The sequence below is a fragment of the Ammodytes marinus genome (genome assembly GCF_949987685.1).
Source record: "Ammodytes marinus genome assembly, chromosome: 14".
Classification (NCBI taxonomy): Eukaryota; Metazoa; Chordata; class Actinopteri; order Uranoscopiformes; family Ammodytidae; genus Ammodytes; species Ammodytes marinus.
In genome coordinates, this window is record NC_137218.1 from 23,385,990 (window position 1) to 23,410,326 (window position 24,337).

Sequence of the window (24,337 nt, forward strand, 5' to 3'; positions counted from 1 at the left end):
GTGCACAATGATGTATTTACAGAGGAAGAACGTTTTATGTTAACGTTTTGTTCCTGGATGTACTTGCAGGATTAATATTATTCTATTTGTAGCACAAAACTCATTTTCCTATATCCAGCAGTTCAACTTTGAAATAATGAAGATTTGCTGAATTATTTTAGATTTTGTGTTTTTTTCAACCAATGACGGAGAAGGAAACTATTACTTTTAAATACTTTGATTGTACAGCAGATTTACTGTATATTTACTGTATAAATGACAGTTTTCTTCCCACTTGGCATGCCAACTTTCCGAAGAAATTAATATACCGAATATGAGAAATGACTCACAAAAATCTTAGCAATACCTTTTATGTCTGGTTCTGTGTCCCCTTTAAGATTTTGAAGAAGCTAATATACTACATTAACTCAAACTCCACAACAGTAATCAAGTTGAATGGGCATTGCATTCAATTTCCCCAACAGCAGGAGAATGCCCTGTGCTCCTCTTCAGGTACACACCACTGTTAACATGCAATACAAACCTCACAGACACATCTTTAAACCCTGATGCATTCTCTTCCTCTTAGTCACAAGTGGGCCGGTTTAGACCGCCCGATGACAGGAAAACCACCAAAGAGAGAGAGAGGGACTGGGTGGATGGATGGATGTTGTTTCCATAGAAACACACCTCATGTAAAGGTCACTGTCAAAGGTGTCTCTCAGTGAAAAAAGCAGAAGGATAAGATTGTGTGTGTGTGTGTGTGTGTGTGTGTGTGTGTGTGTCTATATGTGTGTGTGTGTGTGTGTGTGTGTGTGTGGGGGGGGGGTTGGACTAGAACAAAAAAAAGCTTTTTTTAATCAACCATTTTTTTCTATATTCCTCTCTCTTCCCCCCATACGAATATTCCGACCATGATAAAAATGTAGGATTTAAATAGCACAATTACGTGGCTTGCAAATGGTGAGAGCCCCCCCCACCCTCTCCTTTCCTTTTATTATTATTATTTCTTTATTCTCTTTTGAAGTCGGGGGGAGAATTGAAAAGGAGGAGAGGAGAGTGGTGGACTCACAGCCTTGCGAGATGCAATGCCTGAGCTCCGGTAGCTTTGTGTTTCGGTGCAGATACGTCGCCTTGCCTGGCCCCCTCAATCACTGGCTGTTCCTTCCTCTCCCTACCCCCCCTCCCCTCTACCCCTCCACTGCCTCTCAAGTCGTTTTAATTAAGTCAGTCTCACTGGCATGGCAGGCAAAGATAATTGGAGAGGGCTTTTTGGATGCCATTTACTCTAAATGCCGCCTGTTTCTTCCCCATTCTCTCGCCTTTTCACAGCATCCTCCAACCCCCCCCCCCTCCCCTCCCTCTCTACTCATCTCCTGGCAAAGAGTTACCTATCTCCCCCCCCGCCCCCCATCCACTTCCATCTTATATTCAAACGTGAAATATGGATTAACTTCCTCTGTGTGGCTGAGGGGGAGGGGGAGGGGGGGGGGGGGGGGGGGTGGGTGCATGCCGACTTCCTGTGAATTGCAAATTTTGGGCCAATTCTGCAATTTATTTGAAATGGGCAACAAAAAAAATCAGGCAAAAGCAATTTACTGAAAATGAGGAGGTCCTTTGAACTTTTTTATCCTTTGAAAAAGTTTGTGTTATTTTTTGCACTGAGAGAGAGAGAGAGCATCCGCTGGATAACATCTCATAGAAACAGTCTCTTCAGTGCTTTTGATTGAAAGAAGAAAAAAAAGGACAATTCTGAGACACAAGATGGGCTTTGGTTACCAGAGTTATTGGTGTGAATGTGGTGTCAGGGAATGCTTTGGTACTGAATTGAATGGCATGTTTGTCAATTAATTGTACAGTTATACCAGCTATTGTCCCCATATTACTTTTATGTAAGAGCATGTTAAGGAGGCACGTGTGTGTATATCAAGGCAAGACACTGCTGGCAAAAAACAGTGTTCATTCAAGTGCTAGTCAATGTTGCGATGTTTGGCTATTTTGCTTCCATAACATGGTTCTTTCAGTAGTATAAATAAATGTCCGACTGTACATTCAGGTGTTTATTTGACTTAACCTTGTCTGTATGCGTCTGTATATTTGTCCTATACAACCATCTTTAATAAGCGTTATCTCAACATTTCCACCATTCGTTTTTTTAAATACTCTGAACTGAAAATCTCAACTTCTAAAGCATTGACATCAACGTTCTAGGCCACATTTCATAGTCTTTCTTAGCACTATTCTGAAGGTTATAACAAAATGATCTGTTCCATGTTGTTAAATGTCTGATTTATGGTGCATTTTGGTCTTAAAACATGCTCAAGATCTGTAGGGGAGAACGGGGTAATCTGAGCCACTTTTTACATTTGCTCCCCTCTAAGGGAGCTAAAATGGTTTATAACTCAAATTTACACATTTCCCATTAATTCAGGATGTTTCCTAGAAATGGGCATTAGCAGATTTTTTTCAAGACAAAGGGCAGTGAAAATATGATTGTTTTAAAAAAAGTTGTCATGTGCCAGCTGTGGGGTAAACTGATCCACTTACTTTTTCCACTCTGAAACTACCATAACAACACATATTGTAACAGTAAGAATCCTGAAAGCTAGCCACACATTCCAGAACTAATGTCGGACTAGTAAAAGAATGATGGGGTTTGGTCAATTAAGCAAAGCAAATGTTCTAAACACTTGAAAGTAACTCTGAACAAAATCAAATACAACATATTATAATTCAAAAGGTTTTAATAAGATTCAAATGAAAGATAGAACCAGTTAGATTAGAACACAGTCTGGGGGTCAGAACACAGGACCCTTAGAGCCAGCTAGTGTCTGGGGGTCAAAGCATAGGAAAATCAGAACCAGCGAGAACAGCCTGGGACTCAGAACACAGGAGAAGACCCAACTGGATTATAACATCAGCCTGTCATACTCTACAACTCGGCCTACTCTACATTCCAGCCCTGAAGGTTACATGGAAAGATGAGACGGTGCTCTTTCCGTGTGGTTGCCCCAGGTCGTCTTCCTGGTGTATTTACTTGGCATGATGGCTTTTCTACAATGTGTATGACATTAATATAAAACATATGTTATGTAATATTACATTAAAATATGTTTAAGACTAAACTTAACTTGTGCCTCATGGTGGGGGAAAGTGAGACAGTGGCTCACTTTCCCCCACCACCACAATTTGAGAAAAAACTACCTCTCTTAGCATTTCAGGCTAATCTTCAGTTATCAGCATCACATGGTTTCATATGTTGGTAGTTCATCAACACATATGATAGAAGTTTTTCTACGTGAATACATTTGCTTTGGCACAACAGTTGATTAAGTTGACAGCAAGAAAATTAACTTTACTTTACATGCAAAATACCTATTTTGGTGAAAAAAACATGCTTACCACAGCACCATGAGGTCCTCTCTTTCAGGGCCATGGAGAAATGAGAGGGGCTTGAAAACATATATCTCACATGACCACAAATGTTTTCCGTTGCCTAGATACAGGGGGTGGCTCACATTACCCGATGCCTCAGATTCCCCCGTTCTCCCGTACATAGTATTCTTTGATTTATAAAATGGAAAAAGGATGTATACAACATCTCTTCTGTAAAAAACGTTGGTCTCTAACATGTATATGAAAAAATTGGAATACAAAAAAGTCATTGTTTAATGTAAGTAATCAACTGGCTTCATGATGCTATCTTTAAGTAAAACAAGTGGACCCATTTCACTGCATTGTCTCTCCTTATATGCAAATAATGCAGATCTGCATTCATTGCTCACATATGCACGTTCCATTGTAGGAATGTACAGCACATTAAGTGTATCAAGTACCCTGATGCATGATTGATAGGTCAAACTATACACAGTGAGAGGTGCAAGTACACGTGTCCATACTAATCCATTTTAGCAGCACCGCCAAATGTCTCAATGCTCCAATGCTGTATGTCAACAGTGTGGGATTTTTCAGTGTGTGTGTGTGTGTGTGTGAGCGTTAAGAGTGTGTGTGTGTGTGTGTGTGTGTGTGTGTGTGGGGCTCCCTCTATCAATCAGGTAGGGCCGGGCCTTGCTGCTGAAAGGAGGCCTACAGTGGGCCACCCATCCAGCCAGGCGCTCTGGGGAGATCCAATGTCCTTAGTGCCTTAATGCGCTCCAGATGTCCCTTTAGCTGAGAGTTAGGGAGAGAGAGTTAGAGAGTTAGAGAGAGAGAGAGAGAGAGTTAGATAGTGTTAGAGAGAGAGGGAATGTGAGGCTTTAGTATGTACCTCAAAGCAGAGAGCAGGATCTGGCTCACAGCAACTGTAGCTCTGGTTTGTCAAACTGTTCTCCTCGGGGGGGTTGTTGTTGATGCACCTGCAGTTTTTGTGTTTTTGATAGCTGACGAAGAGAGAGTTATTCCCCCGTTTTAAAAACAGGCTGAAAAGCATTTGCCTCTTTGTCTCTCTGGAGTAACTGTTCGTGTGTGTGTGTGTGTGTGTGTGTGTGTGTGGGTGCGCACGCATGTGTGTGTGTGAGTGTGTATTCACGCAGTCCACTGTGGCTTTCTCTGCTCTGCCTGTCCTCCCCTACTTAAAGGAGTTACTACTTGCATAAAAGATATATGAAGTTGTATTTATTACTTGTTTTACATAGAAAAAAAATATTAATAGTCTTTTTGTCAACAATTAATCACCCATGTGCTAGTATATACATATGAAGAGAATACGGCTGAATGCGCCACCTAAAGTGTGAAAGCCATTGATTTTTAAAATGCTTCCGGATAGAGGAATGATTGATAGATGCATCATTGAAGTACAAACAATTTATATGCTCATTGATCGGCATGGGGCCCGTCTATTCTCTCATGTTGTTACTTCTACTTATGGTTTTATCTTCATGCTATGTGGTGGAATCTGACTTCTAAATACAAATTCTAATTCACCCAACTATATACGGTAGTATGCAATATAGTTTGGCTTATTAATGTTTCACCATTATAAGCCCATGTCATGAAAAAAACTGGACTGTGTGTCACTCTGTCATTGAGTTAATGTGTCTCTCTGTGTTCTGGATGGGGGAAATAATTACCAACACACATATTGAATGTCCACTCAGACAACTTCTGTTATTGTATCATATTATTATGATCACATTATAAGGCACATTCTGAGCAGTCACCATGAGAACATAACCAGCTGATCTTAGTGCTGTGTGGGCAGAAAACTGATCCATAAAGCACTCTATATGTACACAAACCACTGTGCACAATGGAAGTTATGTCACATCCACGGAGCCGCCGTGTGAAAACAACCAGCGATGCGACGGTTTATATTAGCGAATTGTATGCCTACTGCATGCAAACAACATAGTTTTTTATAGTCAGCTGTAGTATGTAGAATACTACAGAGAAATAGTATGCTATTTGGAACGCAGGGTCTGTCCTTGTAGTAGGTCATAGAACATTGATGTAACCCTAAACTCCTCTTTTGAATGTTGTGATTTCTTTGAATTATGAGGGTGGACCCATTGCCTCATGCTTGATTGAGATGGACAATATGGACACTCAAGCTGTGCGTTCTCCTCTTGTAGTTTCTCCTTTACCTACTAGCATGACTGGGCACTCTGCATTACTTTTCCCAGGTCTACCCTGCAGCCTGCAAAGCTCTCTTTTTCAACCTCTCCTCCACTTCCTATTCATTGACTGATTTCCCTTACATTGAGCTCTCTATAGCCACCCATCCTTTCTCTCTCTCCTCTCCCTCCCTCTGCTGTCCATCCTCCCCCCCTGTCTGCCACGCATGCTCCGTGCCCCTCTCTCTCTCCTCCCCATGGCATTTCAGAGGAAATTTAATATGGGTTTGTTTGGCGTTTCCCATAGAATTCCATGGGGCTGCCGGCTCTCTCTCTCTCTGCCCCCCCCCCCCCCTAACACTAAGACAAACAGAAACGCTCCAGCCAAGAGCAGCAAACACCACTGCTGCTGGCCTCATTATTTGGTCTTCACTTTTCGGACGACTCCAGCTCTCCACTTCATTTTCTATTTGGTCTCTCCCCCCTGTCTGGCTGTTTGAGTTGATGGGTTTGGATCTACTGGTACCTGTGTGTGGATAGATACATGTATTTATCGGTCTAAAAAAATCTGAGATTGCATTCATACAGTATGTACTTGTATACAGACCATTTGGTTACATGAAGAGCTTTTAAGGGCGCTTTGAAACCTGATAGTCTGCTTATAGTTTGATTCCTTGGTTGATACGTTGGTTCATCTTTCAACAGGTGAACTACTTAATAAGCCACGTAAGAATGTTCTTTTCTCTCATTGGTCAGATGGGTTTTGGGTGGGAGCAATACTCTAACTCCAGAACTGCTTTACCATTGGTCAGAATTTGCATGCGGGAAAACTCCAGAAAGAGATATATTGACTTTCTCAGCTAAAGTTATACATATACATTACATATATTAGATGACAGTAGATCACTATTTTAGGTAGATACAGTAGATGGATGGATGGATAGATAAATGTGTGTATTCTGAAGTTAGAAGGTAAAGTAAATGTACTCAGTCGCAATACAAGGCAAATGTAAAATATGCTTAATATTTCAATGCAAACACTACAGCTTGTTTGGCATCCTGAGTTTGGCTTGGCAAGCTGTGAAACACTCTTGAAAAGCACTTGGAAAAGAAGTTAGCGCACAATTGAGCAAGGTTGAAAATATAAGCCTTTTTTCAATGAGAGCTATTCAAAAACACAATACAAGGCCAATGAAAGCTGCTTCTGAAATAGCTGCAGTTTTTTTTAAAAGTTTTGATGAAATAAATATATATTTTAGAGTTATGCAGAAGACATTGGGAAGCTTTCCCTGGTACTTACATACAGTAGCCATACCTCTACCAAACCCAGTTCCCAGGTGTGTGTGTGCTCTTTGCTCCCTTCTTAGCATGCTCAGACATTCTGACCTGTCATTACCCTTGCTGTGTTCCTCACTGCAGACATGTCGTGCTACATGCCAGTCTGATCAGTCATCCTCTGCTTCTGTCTGACACTGTCTTAAGTGTTCTTTGCTAGCCGGCCCCGTCCCTCCAAGACAAACTCGACCCCGGCTCAAGTGGCCAACATTGCATTGACGGGCACACACACACACGCACGCACGCACACATGCATGCACGCACACACACACACACACACACACATACAGGAATGCACAAGCACACACACATAGCAAGAGAGCTGCCCACCTGCTAATCCCCCTCTCATTAATCCCCCGTCACTCTCCTCAAATATTCCCTTCTGTTGATCTGAATGAGTGTGTGCGTGTGTGTGTGTGTATGTATGTGGGTGTATGTGTGTGTGTGTGTGTGCGTGTGCATGCGTGCATGTGTGTGTGTTTGATATGTCCCTTTTTAGTTTGATAGAATGTACACACACACCTATATATAGTGTGTGGAGTGATTTGGGAGAACTCACTCAGCAGACGAGCAGCCTAAGAGAGCATGCTGCCAGTCATAACTGTTCAGGATTTCTCTCCCCCCAGTCCTCCCAGTGGATAATTGCAAACATGTTGAAATACTTTCTTAAAAGGAACATAGAAATACACCTAGGGGTGAATTTCATTTGTTTGTAACTGTGTGTGGAGGTACTAGTTTCCTAAATAAAAAAATAAAAAAAATGACTGCTGGATATGGGAATTAATTGTATACCTGTTATGGCGAATAGCAATATAGTGTGTGCATTTTATATGGCAATTTTCCCATTTAGCATGTTGGAGGGAAATTAATGTTGTTTGTGTCTATTTTTCAGTGTTTCGATGTTATATCTGCAGTATACAGTTAGATGATGTTATGTAGAATATAACAGCCTAAACGTTGGCATCTCCTAATGATAACCGAAGCTTCTTTCCTTGAGACGTGTGTGTGTGTGTGTGTGTGTGTGTGTGTGTGTGTGTGTGCACCATTCACTGTTTTATTTTTCCATGGCGTGCATTAGCCTGTGTTCCCATGGTAACATTCATCCTATTTATATATGCAGGGCCTATTCATGCTTCTGATGTACAGACCACTTTAAAGTGATATGGCTGATTGCTGTGATGTAGGATTGGATCACTTACATAATGTGGTAAGCATGCTAACATACAGTACATACTAAATGTTTGCACCAGACACATACACTTTGCCTAGTTTAAAGCCATGGGTGTATAACAAATACGGGTGTAAGGATTATTCAGGCGATATGGACCAACACAATAAATTAATGAATAATAATGAAATAAACTTTTGTTATATTTGAAGAATTGGCTATATTATACATAGCTTATCCCATGTCTAAAACATTGGCATGAATGGTCTTAGTCCATGTGTATTTATTGTATGATTACTGGATTGGAATGGACTATATTGAGTGTAAGGTCTTTATGTTGCTGATTCTATATAGGCCATATAAATTCCGGGCTTAAGGAACTATAGCTGTAGAAAAAGCAGCTGATTGTATCCTGTTCGTCAGAACACTGACTGATGAAACAGTTACAACGTACCACGTCACTTTGTAAGTTACAATACAGCAAGTAAGAAATGTATCACTCATATCATTTCCACTTATTTGTTTGAGTTGTCAACTCTTGGCTTGAAGCATGGGGCCTTGGTTAGAACTCCGCAATGTATCAACTATTCTGTATAGAGTTTATTATTTAAAGGTACAGTGTGTATAATTCAAAAGCATTTTTCACAACAGACTTGGTAGAAATGGAATATAATAATCACAAGTATGTTTTAATTAGTGTATAATCACTTGAAAAAGTTATAACCATATATACAGACAGTATGTATATACCATTAGAATTAACTTTCTATCTACATAGGAGCAGGGTGCACCGCCATGTTTCTACAGTAGCACAGCATGGACAAACTTACCCGCGTTACATATTTTTATAAAGACTTTAGGGGGCGTCCTGGGTAAATACACCCACTGAAAGACAAAGAAGAAGTACGTCATAATAAAACTAAATGCATCTTCACCTCATCACTTGATATGGTGGAAAGACTTGAGGCTGACTAGCTTTTAGCTTTTTCAGATAATACAAATTGTACCTTTTAAAGAGCATCCTCTAACATGTGCCTTTCACTTATCAGTCACTAGCAGCTAAAGGTGTGGCGGAGTGTCACAGATGGCACTAACTCACATATCAGATAAGAGGGTATCATTTAAAAAAGAACATCAGAGATGCCACGGCAGATAGGCCACACAATGTAGGTGACAGCAAACAGGACAGTGGAGGAAGGACCGAGGTGATGTGTGTGTGTGTGTGTGTGTGTGTGTGTGTGTGTGTGTGTGTGTGTGTGTGTGTGTGTGTGTGTGTGTGTGTGTGTGTGTGTGTGTGTGTGTGTGTGTGTGTGTGTGTGTGTGTGGTGGGGGTGGGGGAGAGGGGGGGGGGGGAGCAGAGCACAGTGTCTGGAAGGGATTCAGTGGGAAACTCTTGTAGATTACATTTCCCCTCCGTGAGCTCGGCCCTTCCAATTTCAGCTTGAATTTTTCTACCTTCAGAGTTCTGATGGTTATCAGCTTAGCAGAAGGAAATACTCCTCCTGTGTGTGTGTGTGTGTGTGTGTGTGTGTGTGTGTGTCTCGACGGCAGCAGGACGTGGACACTCATGCCCCGCACCACCTTTTTTCATCAAGGCAAAATACCTGAGCTGCTATTCTTGGATTTGGACCTCTGAATATAGCAGATCACAAGCAAGGCTAGTCGGCTACATGAGGCAGTGCATGTGTATATATATACATATTTTATATGAAAACATCCCCTGGATCTCCTTGGCAGAGGAAATCTGGATGGCTTGAATAAAACATCAGTTCACTTATCTGTGTTCGTAGCTTACTGTTTGATTTTTTTAGTGGAAAGGGATTGGCTACACTATCAGCCAAGACATATAGGCCTAATTAATGTGAGGTGAAGGAGACCTGCCAAGTCATCTCATATGACCCAGCATTCATTCCATCCATAACAGACAAGGCTGGCAATATTCCAACGTTATCTCATTGTCAACATATCTCATACTTTAGTCAACAATGTTAATTCCATCCTTCAATTCTTTCTGACTTTCTAGTCAGTGGCTCTCAGCCCGTATCCTGAACCACTGCCTTATGCTAGTGTCAGTTTATCTATGACAGTCAGCCAGCCCACCACTTGACTGAAACGTCAGTGTATAGATTGGTTCAAAACAAAAGGCTGTTGTTTTCCCCTTCTGATGTTGGTGATCTTCTGACTTTTCGTCTCGTGAACATCACCAGGTCATCATTGAAATCCAACACTTTGGTTTATCACCAAACACTTGAAGCCATCCCCATCATCTTGAGAAGCACTTTGTGTTTAGTGATACATGGTAAACAATACCTTCTAAACATCAGCATTTAAATGAATACTTCACCCATATGGAACCGGTGTTCTATCATTATAAAATCGCTATTATAATATAATGAATGAGGCTTTTCTTCCGTCAGTCTTCCCTTGGCCCAGCTGTCCTGTTAATCCTAACCCTACGTTTTACCATGTGTGATGTCACACATGGGAAAATGTAGGGTTAGACAGTGAGACCATAAAACACTCTTTCTGCCTTTTCTCAGGCTAGGATGAACCGATTTCTAAAAAATTTGCACATTTATACTACATGGGATCTCAGAGTTCAATACACCTTCATATTTCCACCGGTGAAGTAGGTCTTTAATCTTTGTCATTGTGAGCTTACCTATAGTAAAATTAAACTTACGTAATCAAAGGTGGAGTCAGAGAGTCTGGACAACGCCAAAATCACTTTTTCCTCACCATTCACTCACTACATGTCTGTACTGTGTGTGCACTGGAAAAAAAAAATCTGGTGTAAATACACAGCCTAGGCTCTGTATATTCTGAGGAGTCATTCACTGATTTTGACTTCAAGTTATTTGGACAGCAAGCATTCTCAAGAATCACTGACTCCACCTTTAACATTGCCGTAGACTTTTTAGATAAGAAAAATGCTCTGTGCTTTTACATTAAAGCTGGATTATACCTGTATAGTTTTCAGCAAACAATGCTTGAACAACAGTAGTGGCATTTACAGCCATACGATAGTGCAGTTAGGATGAGTCAAAATCAACTACAATGCCCATGTTCATCATGAAAAAATATGTGTCACCATGTGTAGTGTGGCTCATTGATGTGGTTATACTAGTTTTTGGACAACAATGGTGCTCTGTGGCACAGAGGAAGACAGTATATCAGGCTGTGGATACACAATTCTTTTTAGTGGAAATTCAGTGACGGTTTTGCCCTTTTTTTGGATTTGTTGACAACAAGTAAACATGATATATAACTTCCATTGATACGGCTTATGATCCACGTCTTATTAAACATCATCTCATGCGTGGTTCTCTGAGCCTTTTTGCACCATATACACACGCTGTGTTGCGGTTGCTATTTCTGTTGGTGGAGTGGAGTGCAATGTTGGCACTCTCCACCCGCCCCATCCGCCCGCTTCCCAGGAGTGGAGTGTGCTTGTGTGCCTGCGTGAGTGTGTGTGTGTGTTAGAGAGAGAGAGAGATAGAGAGAGAGTGTGTGTATGTGTATGTGTATGTGTGTGTTTGCTTAAGGAAATGATGCAGTTACAAGGCATGGAACAAAAATAAGTTCACTGAAGCAAGTCCCACAACCAGAAACGCTCAGTGGCCACGCGCCATGTTTGCCATGTGTGTGGGTCTTGTATGAAGTGGAGCATGTCCGTGTTCTTATTATCATATTTTTATGTAGGAGGATGTGTGTGTGTGTGTGTGTGTGTGTTTGTTTGTGTGCGTGTGTGTGCGTGTGTGTGTGTGTGTGTGTGTGTGTGTGTGTGTGTGCATGCTGCAGCCCACTGGGAGGAAACAAACCTCCACGCACGCACATTTGAGCTGGAGCCAATAAGGGAAGCTGGTTTCACATTAACGAGCGCTCACTTTGGATTCTTTGGCATTTAATTTTTACAGTAAAGTGGATCTGGACTAAGTGTTTCTAATTAAAGGTGGAGTTCAGTGATTCTGGAGAACGCTTGTTGTCCAAATCACTTTTTGTCAAAGCAGTGAATATTTCCTTACGATCCGCTACATGTCCGTACTGTGTGTGATTCTGTGTACCGATCTTAGACAAATAATACATGTTGACAACAAACATTCTCTGTTTTGAATTGTTGACTCCACCTTCTAGAAGATTATTGATATTTGTTGTGGGGATAAAAATTGAAAATTGATTTTCCAATATCTTGTATAGTTTTTGATACACTTGTTGAGTAGCGTTCGGTCATTGTTGTGTTCATTTTTATTTACCCACATCCTTTTTTATTATCTCAATGATTGTGCTATATAGTTACTAGAACACAGCTTGGAATCTGTAACTGTTGCTGTCAACTTGCTATAGACAATACCTGTATGTATGATCTGCATAACCATGTATAAGTAATTATAAAGTAGGCACCATACCAACACATTCCACATTCCAACTGGATACTCACTTTCTTAATTATTTTAAAGTAAAGTTATGAAAAGAGGTTACAAATCAGTTAGCTCTTGATACAAATGATTAAAGGTGGTACAAACATTCACCTTGCAGCCCGACTTTTCCCTTCATCTTTGTCTTATATGTTTAGCCTCCTAAAAAACAACCCTCACCTCATTATAAACAGGGCTTTTAACTATGCTAATCAGGTTATTTGCATGCAAACCACCTGTCCTTGGGGAATTACAAAAAAAAAAAAAATCCACTGTACTGTAATTTTAACAGCATTCATTTTACTCGAGACTTTAATCTCATTTTCTAAAAGCAGGAGAAAGGAACACAATCAAAACCCAAATATGTAATATCCAAACAAACATTTGCATAAATACAAAAGGAAACAAGAATTGCAGTCATATTGGACCTGGCCGCCATTGTTAGCAGTTAGGGGTAACAAAAAATGAAAAAGCAATGAATCTTGGCGGGCCGTCATACCCGAGGGAAATCCTTGTGTCTTCATTATGGACTCTGGGGTGAATTTGAATATGTGAAGGACGTTCATTAAGAAGTTCCCTATGAAAGAATACGACTGGAAAGGTTAGAGATTTTAAAATTCAAGCGTAAAATGTCATTGGAAATTGATAAGGACGAGTCAGAGGACCCTCTTTGAGTTAAAGTCAGCGAGAAGTGGGACAATTCCGAAAGACATAAGGTTTTTTCAAGAAAAAAGAAGGAGCATTCTGTTGACAAGGATGATGCAGATTATTGATTTAATTAAGAATTGAAAAAGTAAAAAAAAATTAAAATCTTTGAGACCCTGGTATACTTTTTCCCCCCGGGCTGTAAACTGAAGTCACTGCTTACAGATTTAACCTTGGGAGAACATAACATGAGCATTTAAATATGTTTTGAATATACAGTAGCTTGTAATCTTTTAACTAAAATCCATTCTTTTGAAGGTCACACATTGTGCTCATTTTCAGGTTCAAACGTGCCATATAGGTTCCTACTAGAAACTGTTTTCATGGTTTGGTGTCCAAAAAAAAACCGTTATATTTCTCACAGTGCCATTTCTGAATCTCCTCTTTTCAGCATCTGTCTGAAATGCTCCGACTAGGGTTTTGAACGCAGGTTTGCAGGATGGTGGATGTGGAGAAAAATAAAGGGTGGTTGTTTTTTTTCTCATTGTGGGAAAGGCAAGTCATACCAAATGAATATCGAAAAACCATGAAAAAGTTACATTTGAATAATGAGTGACCCAGATCCGTTCATTTCACCTGGCCATTTCTTGGTTTGCCGCAATCTTTAACAATGTCCACAACAATGTTGGAACGTCCTTCAACCGAGTTTATCCGTCTGCTGGGCGAGGATGAGTCCAATCAACAAGAGAAGATGAATAAATGATACTGGTATGAATTGTAAGTGTGTGTGTGTGTGTGTGTGTGTGTGTGTGTGTGTGTGTGTGTGTGTGTGCTAGTGAGGAGTGTTGCTTGGCAGGGCGGTGGGGAGGGAGGGCTGCTCCATGGCTCAGGTTAATGAGGTGGTCTGGGAGTGTGGACTGGGCCCTGACTATGCCTGTATATGTGGAACTGGCTTTAGCCTGCGGGGGGATATGTTGCCCTAAGACCACTGGTGAAACTAGCTTTGCCTCTGGCTGTGTATGCTCTTGCGCCTTTGCTTTGAGTGTGTGTGTGTGTGTGTGTGTGTGTGTGTGTGTGAGTGATATTGCCCTCAGGATGACACTGATTGAAGCTTTGCTGGCTCCCGTGTTTATTGTTGGCATTTGTGCATTAATACATTACACATGCCTATGTTTGCATGCAGGCCCATTCCCGTGTGTGTGTGTGTGTGTGTTTGTGTGCGTGCTTGCGTGCACTGTGTTTGCGCTCTGATCTGTGTGTTTGTCCGATTTCTGAGTTGAAACCGACCACAAATTTGTACATAGACACAACCGCCCCCCCCCCAGCCCCCCACCACCAACCCCTTCCCCTATCCCCCAAATCTCATTACAATTCCACCCTTCCATCCACCCTTCTACGCAAGGCCTCACCCCCCCCCCCGCCCCCCCCGTTCCACCTCTGTTTGCATTGTAAATCAGGGCCTGACAATGAGGCCATGATTAGATCCTGCTCATATTCAAAATAACACCTGATTTATTTATTCATCCCCGTCTCCCGCGCGGGAATCAAGATGCATCATATCCGACCAAGTATTACCCACGTCCCCAAATGTTATTCATTGCATTTCGCCAGGTCAACCTCTTAGCCAACAAAACCCTAAACAGGATAGATTAAATGAGATCTCGATGGGGAGGATGTGTGCAGCAAAATGACAGCCGTCCCTATAACATCCACACAGCTGCTTTCCTCTCCTCTCCTCTCCTTCATGCGTGTTCATGTGATAATGGATCAGATATGAGAATGGGCTTGAAGTGCTGCGGTCTGTCATGGTTCCAACATTGGGGGGGAAAAGTGGATTTAAATCTATAGCCTTGAGTGTTAGAGCTGTGATGTGCTGAGATAGACACTGTTTTTTTTTTTGTTCCCATGAATATGCGCGAGGTATTATTTATGGGAAGCTCCGGGATCATTGCCGGAGCGGATCCACTGATCGCTAGTTAAGTCAGACAAGCCTTGTTTTGCACTGTGTGGCTGTTCTAGTTTTTTAAAGAAAATTGGCATCAGAGGGATTGAGTAATGTATTCTTCTTCCCAAAGTACAGACAATTGCCCTTGTGAACAATTATTTTATTATTTCTTTTCCAAGCATTTCTGTGAGTAATGAGTGGGATTTTAGTTTGTTGAAAAGTGAAGAGCGGGTGCAGTCATCAATAGTACGTGAAGTTAACAAATGTAGGCTATATATACATCTTAATACAATTTATTTTGAGGCCCTGGTTGTCGGATTAATACTTTATTGAGAGTCAGCTGTCTATGCCTCAGTCTGAACAAATCAATATAGCTTTTCATTCATCGAAACGATCATTTAAAATCAGCATCAATCTTGCACTTAACCATGTTTAGGTTTAGGTGTAAGCCTTGCAAAAAGGTATGGCTTTCGTTCTGTCTAAAATGTGTGGTTTACCATGCAGTGTCTTGACTGTGGGATGGATTGCCATCACATTTGGTGCATGACGATCAGCTCCTCCCTTTTGTGGACGAGTTGATATAACGTTTGTTAAGCCTTCATCATCCTCAGGTCACAATATAACTGTGTCAGTACTTTGGTCGTTGAAGGAATATCTGCAAAACCAATGACGCTAGCTTAAACTGTATCGAATGTGACAGTGGTATTATTCCTCCTTGCATGACAGCATTGTGATTCTGAGCCTGCTGTTAGCATGCAGACATAGCATTTTGCTCACAGCACCACCATGCCCATGTAGAGCCTTATAGAGCTGCTAGCATGGATGTGGACTAGTTTTTATATAGTTTATTTTTCTAGCATGTTGGGTTGTAATAGTCACACATCATAGGCAAGGCAAGGCAAGGCAAGGCAATTTTATTTATAGAGCACATTTCAGGCACAGGGCCACTCAAGGTGCTTCACAGGGTTAAAATCAAATAAAGAATACAAATACAAAAAAAAAAAAAAAAAGGAACAAATTTAAAACATGGATAAAAATACAACATTTAAATAAAATAATTACATAACATATCTCCTGCACTCCAATCGTCAGCAACCATTGTTTTGATTGGAGAGGTGAGAGTTAAATTGTTCTCGAGAGCTCTATAATCCCAGTCTCAGTTGCATTAAAAAAAAAGTCACCAATTTAGGCCTACAGTTATATTGTCAGTTTTAGGTGAGGATTGAACCCTCCTGTGCACCACAAGCTTGTGTGACTCTGTCAGTCGTTTCACCTCTGTTCACTGCTTCCGTTCTAGCACAGGGCAAAGTGTTGATACTTTCACATCTTTGTCTTTACCACAAGTTTTGCATTTAATGAGTTGATGTAAAAAAAAAACCCAGGTCACACAAAATCTAGAGTGCAAGAAATGTTCCCCGCGACACTGTTTCCTGTGTTGTGTATAAGCCAAATCACAAGGAGCATCAGCTTTGTGGCAAGAAACAAATTTCACATGTAACGCTATAGTTCCAACACCGTAGGAGAAATTCACCTCAGAAACCAAAGCAGACAAGAAAAGAAAGGCTTTGGTCATGGTTGGAGTGTGGAGGCCAGAGGCATGTGATCGCATCAGACGTGACCAGATAAGGATTTTTCATTTCAATGCCAGCGGTAAACGGTGTGAAACTTAGCTATAGCTACAACACTGACTTACTTCTACATCAATACAGCACATGCCTATTTTATGGCTGAGAATTGTTGAACAATTGAAGGCTGAACAAAAGTGTTTCTGACTGCACACTATCTGGTGAGGGAGCACGACTGCCTCTGATCCAAATTCCCCACAAAAAACCCTTTGATGTTCGCTGCAATAATTTTATGCCTATACTTCTTCATTCTCCATTTTATATGCCTGCTTTTGAATTTTGATTGCGACCACAGGCACTTTTCTTTTCCATTGATATTATGCATTATGAACTTTGTAAGAATTCAAAAGGCCTTTGTTGAGGTACAAACATGTCGTTCGCCCTCAAAATGGATTTCACGACTTATTGCGTAACCGCGCACCTTTGGAGAGGACAGAGAGTGGTTGCCAGAAACAGTCATTGTATCCCTCTTTTAGAGAACATTTGTACCCTTAGTTTTGAGTGTGTGTGTGTTTATGTGTATGTCTGTGTGTGTGTGTGTTTGTGTTTGTGTGTGTGTGTGTGTGTGTGCGTGCCTGTGCCTGTGTGTACGTGTTCAATTTCACTGTTGAACTGAAAAGTCTTGTTTGTTGGTGTTTTCTCCGTGTTCTTGGAATGTACATTCACGCTTCAGCAGCCATGGTGTGGCATAATATCTGTGTGTGAGGGACGTGTGCATGTGTGTATGTGTGCTTGCGTGTGTGTGTATCTGTTTGTGTGTGCGTGTATTTATGGATGCTCGATTGCCTGCTCAAATTTGGCATTTGGTGACTCGCTCCTTCGAGGGATGGCGGAACTTGAGAGGCTGCCCCTAAAATACTGCGTGGTAATTGGACTGGCTTTATCTCCGTCTCTCATCAATTAATGTGCAATTTTCCATTTAATCACTCGCACGCTCGCTGCATTTGCAATTAAAATGAGGGACTGATAAGACAAGAGGAGATGCCTTTCAGCTGATACCACTTGGAATGAGAACAGAGAGAGCACAAGACGCAATCAGTACACAAAATGACTGGCGGAAATGGGCACGCGCGCATGGCACACAAACAAGTGTGCAAACAGCACATGCTCATAACACCGTCCTGAATACACACTCGCACACACAAGCACACGCGCGCACGCACACACACACACACACACACACACACACACAGAGAACACACAAAACACAGTATGATATGATAGAACGGGCGTAATTGCAGCTAAAACCCAAAATTAGAGTTTGTCAATGGAACCAAACCAGCATTTAACATCAACGTTTTGGTGTTGTGGCAGATGTGGTTACAGACACCACTCTAGGGTCTCAGCCAGTTGTCTTGTATGCCAGGGCCTGGGTCTCGACGGGGAATGAGCTCACTAGAACGTCTGTCATGTATAGTATTGTCCCGATTGTGAAGAGAGGGGAGAGATGTAGGCTACGCATCACTTTCTGTCTGGCAGTATCGGGACCTGCAAAGCTATCCAATGAAAAGGAGTTCAGGGCTCAACACACACAGGGGTTTATTGACGCTCAAGTGTAGCTTGATATCGCTGCAATAGTTTTCAATCTCGCCACAATTAAAGCTATAGTGCGTAACTTCACTTTTTGTGTCAACTCGTTTGGCAATGGCTTGAATGAAACCAACATTTATTTATATGAAAAAGCTACAATGTATAGCTTTCAATAATTAGGTTCCTGTTATAGTGCTACTACTATAGTGTGTCTGCAGTGTTCATTTACATTACTGTAATACTGAGACCAGTGTACTTATGTTTTGTCTTGAGTGTGATATGAATGTACGACACTCCTTTTATAGTATTTCTACGATCCTACTATGGCATCCTTTCAAAGAAAGAAAGAAAGAAAGAAAGAAAGAAAGAAAGAAAGAAAGAAAGAAAGAAAGAAAGAAAGAAAGAAAGAAAGAAAGAAAGAAAGAAAGAAAGAAAGAAAGAAAGAAAGAAAGAAAGAAAGAAAGAAAGAGAAAATAAATTCATCAAGCCAAAACCTCACAGTCACATATACTGCATAAATCCTCAGCTTTAGTGGTCATGCACATTATTTTTTTATTTCCTAAGGCCTCAGCCCTGATCGGATGTTGCGACAGGTGCAGGACATTTCCCCTTCAGATGTTCCGGTTTCCATTTCATGACCTCATAATCAGTCCACTGTAACTGCTGCCATGCCTTTCATGACCACACAAGACTTTATATGGCATTTATGATGCTTTTTCCCTATAAGTCCTTCAAATGAACCACTGACTTTGAAGACATCTGACACATCAGCAATGGCATGTATAGCAAAAGAAACAGTTTTGTGTCTATGGGCCTGATCCACAAAGAATTGATAGCGCCCGCAATCTGCCCCGTATTAGCACCAAATCAACAAAAGAATTTGCAATACTCATATGCAGGTGCTAACACACCCACAGAGTTTGGCAGCTGAGCTCAATTTGCTAGTTTAGCAAGAAGATCTCTTCCTAGTGTTTCAGGGGGCCACTGTGCACTTTTACGCACTGTATACCGCGGATGAGATAGATACACATTGCATCAAGATAATACACAGTTGACAATCGTGGTAAATAGCACCACTATAACTGGCTGTTGCAATTTGCTTTGTGAATTGGACACTGTCTTCTTCTCTCATTTGCACAGGTTTAGCAAGTGCAAAAGGAACGCAATCCTTTTTTGTGGTTTATGTACGTTGATTGGTCAGGCCTCTTTCATTTAAAGCAGTACACAAAAAAACTAAACATGTTTTTCGAAACAGCCTTTTCCCCCTCCCCTCAGGTCAAATAGTTAATTTAGAAAGACAATTTCACGCAGCGTATACACATAGGTTATACGTAGCTTCAGGATGATGGAGCGCCTGCTGTGCTTTGCTTGCCTACAGTTAGTTGCGGCGATGGTATGGGGTCTCTCTGTGCTGTGCGGTGCTGTGTGTGTGTGTATGCTTTTGTGTATGCGTCCGTATCGTGTCTATGTCTGTGTGTACGCTTTTGTGTATGCGTCTGTGTGTGTGTGTGTGTGTGTGTGTGTGTGTGTGTGTGTGTGTAACATAGCCCTGGACCAATTAGCCCTTTTCAGTGGGGGTGGGTGGGATGGTTCCACGGGGGTACGGCCCTCAGCCCTGTGGGGTCCCGGCCAATAGCAATTAGCCTAGCGACAAGAGCCCTCATTAGCCCTCTTGATTGGCCCGGGTAAGAGCGCCGCTGCAACAACAACAACAAAAACACAGACAGCCCAAGACATATAGAGAACCAATACCAAGGTGACTCCAACCACAACCGCCTTGCTTTACTGTAATTAGCAAAATCAAGCCTATATAGCTGCCTTTAATTGGTAAACAAGTAGTGTGGGGTTTGTTTGCAGTGCGGTTACGAACCCTTTGCTATGTTAAGTATACGTCGGCAAAAAAAGGTTTACTGTGATTGAATGCGTGTGTTGCTTTGTTGTTTTTATCTATCTTCCTGGTAGGTTTGTTAGATTCACTCTAGGCTATATTAATACATCACCACTGCTTTCTTCTGCCAGCTCTGTAGGAGCCCGAGAAAATAAATGAATTACTAAATGGAGATGGTTTATAAAAGAAGTGTGAAAGGCAAGATGCTGCATTACAACATCTCCTATTATTTAATCATAGCATCACCTGGTGGCTGCTGCTGTGAATAGGATTTACCAATCATTGCTCGCTTGCACTGGATTTATGGTTTATTTTGCTTTTGTTTTTTTCTTCTTCTGTGTCTCATACCAGTCTCAATGTGAAGCTATCCCATGATGCAACATGAGTCTCCTGCACCTGCACTGACAATGATGGCCACCCAGAGTGTTCCTCCACCAACGTACCAGGAGAGCCAACAGGTCAGAGAATGTACACCAATAGTATAATAGGCCTTAGTAACAACTCATAGGCACAACACATTGGAATGGATGGTAGTGTAATGAGTGATTGGGTTCTACAAAAAAAATACATTAGTGCTGTTTGAAGTGGGTGAGGCAGCTCAGTTGGAAAAATGGTATTGTCGTATATTTTTAATCACAAATGAGAAAAATTGAACATTTTAATAATTATCTGATGCTGGTTAATTAGTTTTAGCAGATCAGAAGTGAGTGTTAAATCCTTAATACATAACGGCTAATGGCTTCAATAAAACTGATGCCTTCAACCAACACTTTTATTTTTGTGTGGAAGAAATAATTAATGGCTTTTGCTTGTACCAAGTAATCTCATAATTATTGTACTGCAAAATATGAATAATATATGTAATATCTAGGAGTGTTTCCTCATTGGTTGATGTGTTTAGTTCCACATCTAGATTTTTGCTTTTTAAATAGATGTATGCATAATTACTTCGATATTGCCACGGTTGCATATTCAAAAAAATTCTGAAAACATTGTTGTATAAATAGCAATTGTTTTAATGTCAGCAATCAACTAGGCAAAGTTTCATAATGATATCTATAAGTCCAACATTTTCAAAAACCCTTTTCACCTGCAGTGTCTCTCCCTTAAGAGAAGGAATATCATAAAGTACAATAAAAATACTATGAACTAACTATCGTGCACCAAACATAATTCAGGCTGTTGAGTATTAAGAAAATCCTTTTTCCATATAGGGTCACATTATAATTAATACACGAGTGCAAGAGTGATACACGCTGTAAATTAAAATGTAAGAAGTACAGAGGTCAAGCCCCAAGCAACCCCAGCTAACAGGTCAGGGAAATGTACTGTGTATAGCCTGGCTGTGTGTGTGTGTGTGTGTGTGTGTGTGTGTGTGTGTGTGTGTGTGTGTGTGTGTGTGCGCTTGTGTGTGTGCAGGTGTGTCTGTTTATGTGTGGACCCAGGCTTTTGTCAAACACGGCAGTACCCTCCCAATGGAGCTAAACTACAGCAGCTAGGTTCATAGGTTCATCCGACCGCGTTATACCCTCTCTCTTCCCCGGCCACACTACCCCCTCATGTCTGCCTTATATTTCCTGCCCGGAGGATTAGTGCCAGTGGGAAAGCTCCCGAGCCGCTCTGCAAGTCTGTCTGCAGCAAAGAAATGCGGTAAAAATGCAAATGAGAGCTAGTTAAGTGTGAAGAAGCTAATTTATTTCCCATTTGGTGCTGGGATTAAGACTTGAAGCTTTTCCCCCTATACCAACCCAACCCCGACTAAAAAAAAAAAAAAAAAAAAAAGGGAAAATAAATGGGGGGTTGTGTGTGTGTGTGTGTGTGTGTGTGTGTTTGTGTGTGTGGAGAGGAAAGTGGGGTAAAGGAAGCAAAGAGAGAAAGGGATGCCTAATGTAAAAAGCATGTCTCTCTCCTTCTCACCCTCGAGCACAAATAACATCAAAAGAGTTTAACAAGATTCTTTTAATGATTCTATTTTTTTCCCCCCGTGATTATTATTATTATTATTATTCAGAGTAAAGGAATAATGTGGTTCTGCAGCAGACAGTATATACGGCCAATTGCGAACACACTGCTTTAGCCGCTAATTGAATATTTATCATTCAACAGGAATCTATGAATGACCCGAGCGTGCCTTGTTCAATTAGACAATCCGTCCTATCTCGTTCATTTGGCTTTCATTACAAAGGGCGCCGAACCTGTCAAGCAACAATGATTCACTCCAGCAGACGTCCCCTCATTTGTATTCCGCCTGTCTGTCTATCTGTCTGTCTGTCTGTCTGTCTGTCTGTCTGTCTGTCTGTCTGTCTGTCGGATGCGTCGGATGCATGTTGCTCTTTATTGCTTTTGAAAAGTGATTGAAAAAATGACTTAATAAGGACCAAGTCAAGCAGCCGACAATGTCTTTATGACATTAAGTAGATGAAGTCAATGATAGCATTTAACATCATTGGAAAAACCTACTTTCTTGTTAATTATTTATGCTTTTTTTTACGGTCATGTGATATTTAAATTTGGCCTGATTTGAAGAAGTTTAGGGAGATGGTTTTAAGTGAGTGAATCTTTTAAATAAGCGATTGCAAAGGCTATCTAAAAGTCATATATGGGCTGGCTTGTTTGCAATTGTGGTCCATTAAGTTACAGTTTTTCTCAGTTGCTTTGGTGCTTTTCTCAGATCAGAATGAAAATTCTCATAACTATTAGTTCAACCTCCGCAACATTTAGTCATTTGAGCACATCATAGTAGCAATTTCTCCTTCCTCTGAACAAATTGCAAATGCTTTTGGACATGTATCAGTTGCTTTCATACAATTCTCTGTTGTTTTATAACATTGTCATTTGCTTATGTCATGTCAGTCAAAATGAACTATACTTATTGATGCTGAATAGTCGTTCCCAATAAAACTAATAGTCTTCATTTCATTGCTTGAGTCATTACATACAAAATTGTTGAACTAGTTATTAAATTCTGTCAAGCAAATTTTATACCTTTTCTTCATCATAGATACTTTCCTCGCTGCATTGCAAGGGATAATATCCGTTGTGATGTAGATGAAAATATGTGGCCAGACAGACAGGAACGTCTGGATGTGCCAGAATGATTTACCTATATATGTTCAGTTACAATATGTCCTGTTATATTGTTCACATTTGTGCACAGCTCTACCAAAAGGGTGTTTTTTTATGTTTGTTCTAAATACAGTTTTTCTCAGTCGCTTTGGTGCTTTTCTCACATCACTATTAACATTTGCACAGCAGTTAGTGCATTTCTCAAAACAATTAGTGCAAACTGCAAAACCTAGTGGATAACCTGCAAAAGTATGTCACTTGCTCAAAATGGATAGTCTATTCCTCAAAAGCTAGTATTCATGTCAATGAAACTGCCAGTGTCATCAAAATGAGAAGTCTTGACACCATCGTTTATGAACAAGATAGTCAAATGGCTTTGCAAGTGACGTACTTTTGCAGGTTATCCACTAGGTTTTGCAGTTTGCACTAATTGTTTTGAGAAATGCACTAACTGCTGTGCAAATGTTAATAGTGATGTGAGAAAAGCACCAAAGCGACTGAGAAAAACTGTAAGATTTTAGCAGATATATTAAAACGAAACATTGTTTTTAATTGCTGTCTTAAATTCACATTTAAACCTGAGTTTGTTTATCACCAGATTTTTTAAATGATTATTAAACATTGTTAGACCAAAATATTTCAGTATGGTGCATACATGCATGGTGCTCTGTTGTCTAATACTTTGGATAGATAGATAGATAGATAGATAGATAGATAGATAGATAGATAGATAGATAGATAGATAGATAGATAGATAGATAGATAGATAGATAGATAGATAGATAGATAGATAGATAGATAGATAGATAGATAGATAGATAGATAGATAGATAGATATGATAAGATATTTTATTCATATCCAAAGGGAAATTTTCTATTTTTGTTGTTGTTTTGTAATTGTTACTGTGTTGCAAAACCAATGGCTCTTCCCATCAGCCTCGGCGGTAGCCTACAATATTAAGTGGTTAGTAGCTAATGGTAGCAGCATGCTAAACTAAGATGGGTAGCATGGTAAACATTGTAGCTGCTAACCATTAACATGCTCCTTTATTTCACTGCACACCACCTGTGTGTGTGACAAAGAAAGTGGTTGGATCTTTAATCTGAACCTCTTGCTAGTATTGTCACTGAGCATGTTAGCATGGCCGTTGACTGTGGGAACCAAAGCATCCATTTCATTCTTGCCTAT

General features: G+C 40.7%; 1 protein-coding gene across 1 annotated transcript in view; it reads left to right on the forward strand.

The window, feature by feature from the left end:
* Nucleotides 1-24,337, forward strand: part of pknox2 (pbx/knotted 1 homeobox 2) — a gene marked incomplete at its 3' end in the record, with an annotated part of 76,291 nt that overhangs the window by 13,305 nt on the left and 38,649 nt on the right. The window contains exon 2 of the mRNA XM_080041491.1: nucleotides 20,434-20,540. Within this exon, the coding sequence (XP_079897617.1) occupies nucleotides 20,454-20,540 (87 nt within the window). The 5' untranslated portion in view covers nucleotides 20,434-20,453. The remainder of the gene's footprint in view (nucleotides 1-20,433; nucleotides 20,541-24,337) is intronic.